Source organism: Paramormyrops kingsleyae, chromosome 2 (genome assembly GCF_048594095.1).
Source record: "Paramormyrops kingsleyae isolate MSU_618 chromosome 2, PKINGS_0.4, whole genome shotgun sequence".
NCBI classification, from domain to species: Eukaryota; Metazoa; Chordata; class Actinopteri; order Osteoglossiformes; family Mormyridae; genus Paramormyrops; species Paramormyrops kingsleyae.
Genome location: NC_132798.1, coordinates 30,253,716 through 30,260,932, shown reverse-complemented (window position 1 = coordinate 30,260,932; position 7,217 = coordinate 30,253,716). Strand labels below are relative to the sequence as shown.

Genomic DNA, 7,217 nt, shown 5'->3' with positions numbered 1-7,217 from the left:
AAACCTTTATTGTTTTTTCACGTATTAAATGTTCATGCAGGGTGTGTAAGTTTCAATCACTGAATGTTTCATTTATCAGTTAAACAGACTACAACTTTTTTATAGCAAAAACAACGCTGTATTCCATACTACTCAATCTTCCATCTGTCCAGCACTGCAGAAAAAAAGTAAACTGCCATATGGCTGCAAAAATCTGAAGAAATAATAAATTTGTATATTTTTAACAAAAGTACAGCATATAAATCGCTTTTCCAAACATAATATTAAAATCTTTGAAGTAGCGTTTTCCTTACTAGTGCCTACACAGTACTTGCTCTTGTTCATGAGGTTTACCTTCGCTAAGGGCTGCAGTAGTCCATTGGCTCAGTGGCTGTCATTATAACCACACATCTCTAGGTTGTGGGTTCATTTCCCGGCCCTTGCTAATCTATGTAATTACATATTCTCTTTACTTCCACTTTGATTTCTCACTGGTCCATTGTGTGTGTGCACTTTCCAACTGAACAATTCTTTTTAATTTTTTTTTTAGAGAATGATAATAGAATCAAATCAACATTGTAGCAGTACAAACAGATATTCTAAAAAAACTGATTTTTTAAAATAGAAATTTAATACACAATGTAACACTGAATTTGGAAAAGTGTTATCAGATATAAATCTTTATTAATCTGATTAGAAACTGTATCATTTGGTATGATAACTGCCATTCAGATTATTTTATCACTGAAATATTTGATATATTCCATGATTGCTTTATTTTCACCAGGTAAATGTCTATACATCCATTCATCCATCCATCCATCCATCCATCCATCCATCACTGTAACCACTTAATCCCAACTGGGGTTGCCGGGGGGACCTGACCCTAGAATAAGGGGCATGGTCAGGAAATGTCTATACATTGTAAACAAAACATTAAAAAAATACATTTTAAAAAGGAAAAAGATAAAGCTTTTTAACTATCTGAAACTTGTTTATTGACAGTGCATTGTAAAATTACAGGTTAAAGTCATTTATAATACATTTAAATATATTCTCTATCGTGTACATGCTCACATTTACAGATAATTTTTACATTAGGTAATAGATTTATAGAAAGCAATGCAGTAAAGCTATACCATAAAATGTCATACGGTAATGAAAAACAGACGTTTAACATCAGGCATCAGTAAATCTTTTGAGACCAAAGAAGGAAGGAACAGAAGAGTTCATCTGGAAAAGACCTCTTCTTATGGGGATGCATGGCTCATGGACGGTGATGGTCTCTTTAGTATTGATTCCACAGAAAAAGATAGAGAGTCACAGGAAGTTTTAGTCTTATTTTGCTTGAACGCAAATTCTTTCGGAAAGCTCTCCACGTTTTCGAGGTTCTGGAGCTCTCTGGTGGAACCATCCCTGTATTTTTTTGCTGCTTCTTCCAAGAGTTCTTTGCACTGAAGCCCTTTCAATTCAAGGCTTGATTTTTCACTCAGAGTCTGCTGGATGAGAGAGTGGAAAGAACTGAGCTTCACAGAGAGGGCATGTTTCGCACCATCTTTGTTCAGCTTGTTCAGGACATAGTCTGGCCCAGCTGGGGATAGCAAGTTGGGAAAACCTTGTCCACAGGCTCTCTTAAGTGGTGAGAAGGCTGATCTCTCCTTCTGGTTTGGGGAAAGCACCCTTTGATTGTCTACTTGCTGCAGATCACAGAGCTCTGGAGCTGTGCAGAACCTTGTTACTACTCTGTCTTGGTTTGATGAGTGGTTCTCTGAGGATGGTGTCATTTTTGTGTCCCAAACAATGTCAGGTTTCATGTTCTGTACTGCTGTAGCATTGAGGAGACATTGCTGGTACAACAAAGCGTCATTGATATTGCTACCCCGAGCCCACATCATAAAACGGTGTGGGAGAGGGTACTGCCGGTATGTGGCTGCTACACTGACATTTGAGGAGATGAGTTCAACATTCCCAGTGCCAGCGTATTGCATAGACACATCCAGACAGTTAGGAAGGAAGTTGCAAAGGTCTTTGGGTGGTGGGTCCACTTGTGCGCTGGCGTAAGATGCCTTGTAGGAGTTGTACTCTGCAGCATGAACAGTGTTGTTTGGAAGGAGCAGGGATGCAGCTGCTGCGTGACTGGATTCCATCATCTCTCGCTCTTTGTACTCTCGCTCCAGCATGATTGTCTCCAACTCCTTGTCAGCGAACGCTCTTCGCTTCCTCATACGATCACTCAGCGGAGGAGGAAGAGAGGGGTTTCCACCCAAAAAGTGATCTGACTGAAGTGGACGATACCCTATGAAACATAAAAATTCTGTCATGTTCTTGCTTGGAAATTTGCCATGAATGCGTAGTCAGGCGAGATATTTCAATTTACTTTATTTACACAAATACACCATGAACTAATGTGATGCCTACTACCAATGCAACAAATGTTAATATATATGTTATAATACAAATAGTATCGTATGTACTAAAGCCTACCGATGCAATCGATATCCAAGCAAAGCTATGAAATCAGAAAAGAAAAAGAATAGAAGGGCAACAGTATTAAGGCAGGAAAGAATGAGAAGAATATAGTATTTAAACAATAGATTTTCGTATTTTGTAATGAGCTGGAATGTTTTCTAATTCTTACCCTCTAAAATACTTTTTGCCAGCATGCTTGAAGGACGGAGGTGCCTCTGGTAGATGGTTTTCCTTTCTGCTGAAATTTGCTTCACTGATAAACCTTTTTTATCCTGCAATTCAAAAAAACATGGTCTGTATGTGCTATTTGTATTGTGCATATCCCAAGAATATAATTTCCATATATACGTTTATTCTTTTAAATGCCATATTCCACAATGTGCTGTATTTAGGAGAAAGACCAAAAATGTCATGCATTAGAATCAGTCTTGCGTAGAAATAATATTTCATGAACTACCTACCTCTGTAGCTTGCTGCCTCCTTAGTGCCACCTGTGCTGCCATTACACGCTGTCTCTCCACTACAAGTAAACAATTAGCACACTGGCAATCTCGCCACCTGCAGAAACGTTTGTGTCCCTTCAGACAAGAGACCACTCCGTGATTCCTGCAGCGGGCACACTTCGGGGTCCTGCTCAGTTTTCTTTGATCCCCAGGATTCAGCGTCATCTGGGCTGATTTGTCATTGTCCCTACTTTGTGAAGCATCGTCTCCTAACTCGGCCACGACACTGCTGTATTCTCCTTGATCGTCACTCTCCGTCTCGAGACTCTCCACGTCGATTTCAAGATCAGGAGCGGCAAGATCCGTCATGTTTCTTTAGGTCTCCTTATCGATCCTTCTAGACTGTTCTAATGCCGTATAACTGGCACCTGCTAAATATAAAAACAGCAAACCACAAAATCAGCATCAAGCCCTTAACTATTGAATTTTGCAGACATTTTGTCATATATTTGTCTACTACAGTTCTAAAAACATTTGGGTGCATACCAGTTTTTGTATGGTGCGTACAAATGGTTATCACACGTATATGTTTATGAGGAAAACTAAAAGTCTTGTTAGTCCAAAAACATAATAATTCTAAATGCATAGTATATTTAAGTCACAAAACTTACGGAATTCACGTAACGATGATCGATCAACACGAGGAAAGATCCTAAAAATCGTAATAATATCCAGAAAATGCTTTCGCTGGTCTAGTCCTTCGCTCACACTTGAACCTATACTGTACTGGCCCAAAGGTTATTGTCACTGATTGTTTCTCCCCAGTATGACCACTTCACTGCCTTGATGTTTCCGCTGCAATTTCAGGCGCCACCTCTCTTAAGCCCTCGAGTCCGCGCGGTTTTCCTTGCGATTGGCTGATTTTCAGTAGTTCATCCTTATTGGCTACGCATAGATTGTGTGACTTTAAGATATGAATGTATTGATTATCCCGTGGTTACGCATATACAAGCTATTAATCTGGATGGTTTGGGATGACTAATAAAATTATGTGTTATACTGCATTATTCAAAAACTTTTGCTGAACGTTTTTTTCTTCCTTTTTTAATAAAGTAACTGGATTCTGCATTAAACATTCCAGCTTCACCAAATATTCGACATTTGCAATACATACAAAGTAGGAATCACTCACTATTTTGCCATGTGTAATATTCTGACATTTTGGCTATTTCGGCATGTCCAATTCCTGTGTGCATTCTGTATATGTATGCGCAGATAACGTCATATCACACACACAGATAGATACATACATCATCCAACCGCTTAGTCAGTAAAGTGCAAATATAATTGTATAATTCAGAAAAACGGCATATAAAGTGTATATAAAGTGTATGTATATAATATATATACACTTTATATGCCGTTTTTCTGAATTATACAATTATATTTGCACTTTACTGACTAAGCGGTTGGATGATGGCCCGCTCGCTATATGAATGGATGGATGATATCACTATTTATAAATAAGTACTGTGGAATTATTTTGGACGCAACGTAGATGACTGTTGGGTTCCACAATTTCACAAAAAACATTCCCTTTTCAAATGCGCATGAAAGGCACGCGGGTATAGAAAATGGATGGATGGACATTAAATTTATAGGGTCTGCTTACTTAGTAAATTTACGTTGTCGTAGCATATACAGTAATACATTGTTTTATTTCAATTATTTTTTACGTTTTCAAGTTTACATTATTGTGCTAATAAGAAGAAAGCACACAGTATAATGCCTGATGTTATATCCGTCGTCAGTTATACTTTTCCTAAGAAAAAAATCAGATTGAAAGCGATTATTGGGTTTACATAACAAACAAACAAACGCTAAAACATGTACTCAGCAGGCTTAGCTGTGTACAGCCGACACAACCGAAAGAGGCCGTTTTTCTGTGTGACCTCGTTAGATTTTACACGTTTTAAATCTTCTCTGTTCAAAATTAAGCTAGCCTATATGGGAACTTGCAACTAGGACAAGATACATGAATATACGAGACGATTCATGAAAATATATGAAATCTAAATACACAAATTTGTGTCGAAAATATCATTATGTCTTTTTTGTAAAACAGATGGGTTGGTCGAGTATTTGAGCAAGGTGGTTGTTGCATGAAGGACGTTTTCCGCTTCAAGAAATTTGACACCAAACAAAAGGAACATAAAATCCACGAGACCATTGAATGGAACAAATGGAAAATACAAGTAAAAGGACAAATACATCTATATAATTGATATGGGTGGATAATTTTAATATTGTTTTTCACACTCCAAAAATCTTCCAGTAAATTAGCGGGAAATGCCATTTGATTTGCTATATGATTTTTAGTTAATTGAATCAATTTATTCAATAATAAAATACACGGAAATAAGTGCAACCTTAAAAAAAAAAGATTACATATCATTGCGAACTTAATTTAACCAGAGTAAATTCACATAAAATAAATTCATGTTCGGGCCGCATTTTTTTTATAAAAAGGCCTAAAATAATAAAAAAAAAACATAATGCTTTAAGTCTAATTACTTTTGTGTAGACCTACATGGAATGTCTTGATTGTACCTAATTTTAAATGTCCACAAGTAACTCCATTGCTGATCAGTCCTTACCCAAAATCCCAAAATACAGCCAACGAAATCAACAAGGTAAAATCAAAGAGGGGACATGCAGGGATATATATATATATATATATATATCCCTGCATGTCCCCCACTTTTTTGTGTGTGTGTGTGTGTGTGTATATATATATACATACACACACAAAAAAAGGTAACTGTTAAGCATAAAATGTAATCACTTAATCGTTTATTTGTCGTCTATATATCCGCAACTGGAGTTCTTCCATCACTTAAAATTATAGAGTAGTTTGAGGTATTGTTTTTAAAATAATTTTTTATTTAAATTAATTTTTTTATTTATTTTGCGGTCTGGGTACGCTGTGGCTACTTGTCCGAACTTAGGCCTCTGACTTCCAGGGACCTTGGCGTGTTTCAGTAGCTACCCATCCATTCAAAAACATGCAGTTAGGTGAGTTGATTACTTCATGCTGTTTATAGTGTGTTGGTATTTTTTGGAATGGGCTCTAGTCACTATACGGCAACATGCTATATTTTGTTGTCTGGCTTCCTGGACAGCTAGTTAATTACTTTATTTCATGTAGTTTGACCATTTCAAGTTAGTTACATTTCGACTTCCCAGCCATATATCCATCGTACGATTAGCATTAACATAAGGAAACTTCCTATTGCCCTGAGGATTATCCACCTGTTGGCTTTCACCAGGGCCCCCTAGTGGACATTTAAAGGTGACGCCTAAAAAAATGAAGCTTACTAGCTGCCACTTGTGGACATAAAGAAGGTTCCGGGATGCACCATATTTGCACTTTGTAACTTTCTGATAGCTGTACTTTGTTCTTAACATATTTGTATAAACCAGCTTCCAAGGACAATCAACAGATCTCAGCTCAATGGATACATGAGACGGTGTTTCCCACCATTAATGAAAAAAAGAAAATAAAATGTTCTGTACACGTCATGGTAGATTTTGTCAGCAGACATACAGTCTGCACTAATGCACAATGAGGCTGTTATACTCGGGTTTGCATTCAGTACAGTAATCGGTGAGCGCTTCAACGACGGAATAGAACATTTATATATTCTTGTATTAATATAAATTTTTAGTCTAATGTAATCATCTACCTAAATCAGATATATCAAATACGGACTACATAAGATATATAACGAAATAATTTACATTTACGTTCTGAGTACCAAATCAGTGAAAATATCTTCAAGAGGCACAAAATGCAGAATTTACCACTAGAAAAAATGTATCATCGAATTTAATTTGGTTTATGCTACAGGAATACCGTTATTTTTGGATTTAATTACTTTTAAATTGTTACCACTCTGTTAATGGACATAAGAAATGTAATGAATTATCAGCGGTTAAACATTGCAAAAAGATTTTATACACTATGACTATCACTGTGATTAGCTCTTATGTTTTTGGAACCTTTTTTGTGGGACTGAGATATATTTGGAGTACCGCCTGATAATTTAAGGATGCGCCTAATTATTTAATGAATTGCACATTTAATATAACCAACACGTCCTTATTTACAAGCTTTAAGACTTGTAGGTATTGATGGCGAAAGAAATACATATCTTTATAATTCTAATTAATTATGCCGCAATAAATGCAATTATTTTTCAATATACCTCATATCTACTCATAAGGGTAACTTTTTGCCACAATGTTGGGCAAGTAGGGGGTTAG

The 7,217-nt window shown here is 36.6% G+C and overlaps 1 protein-coding gene across 2 annotated transcripts; it reads right to left on the bottom strand.

Moving 5' to 3' along the window:
• Nucleotides 1-793: 793 nt before the first annotated feature.
• dmrt2a (doublesex and mab-3 related transcription factor 2a) lies at nt 794-3,740 on the bottom strand. 2 transcript variants are annotated; one of them, XM_023820759.2, is made up of 4 exons: nt 3,563-3,740; nt 2,910-3,319; nt 2,618-2,720; nt 794-2,275 (listed from the first exon to the last, which is right to left on the bottom strand). In XM_023820759.2, exons 2-4 carry the CDS (start codon nt 3,258-3,260, stop codon nt 1,230-1,232), a joined length of 1,500 nt encoding a protein of 499 aa, XP_023676527.1. In that variant the 5' UTR covers nt 3,261-3,319; nt 3,563-3,740; the 3' UTR covers nt 794-1,229. The 2 variants fall into 2 exon arrangements, with proteins under 2 accessions (XP_023676527.1, XP_023676526.1); XM_023820758.2 differs by having other exon boundaries at nt 795-2,275; nt 2,910-3,322.
• Nucleotides 3,741-7,217: the final 3,477 nt, after the last annotated feature.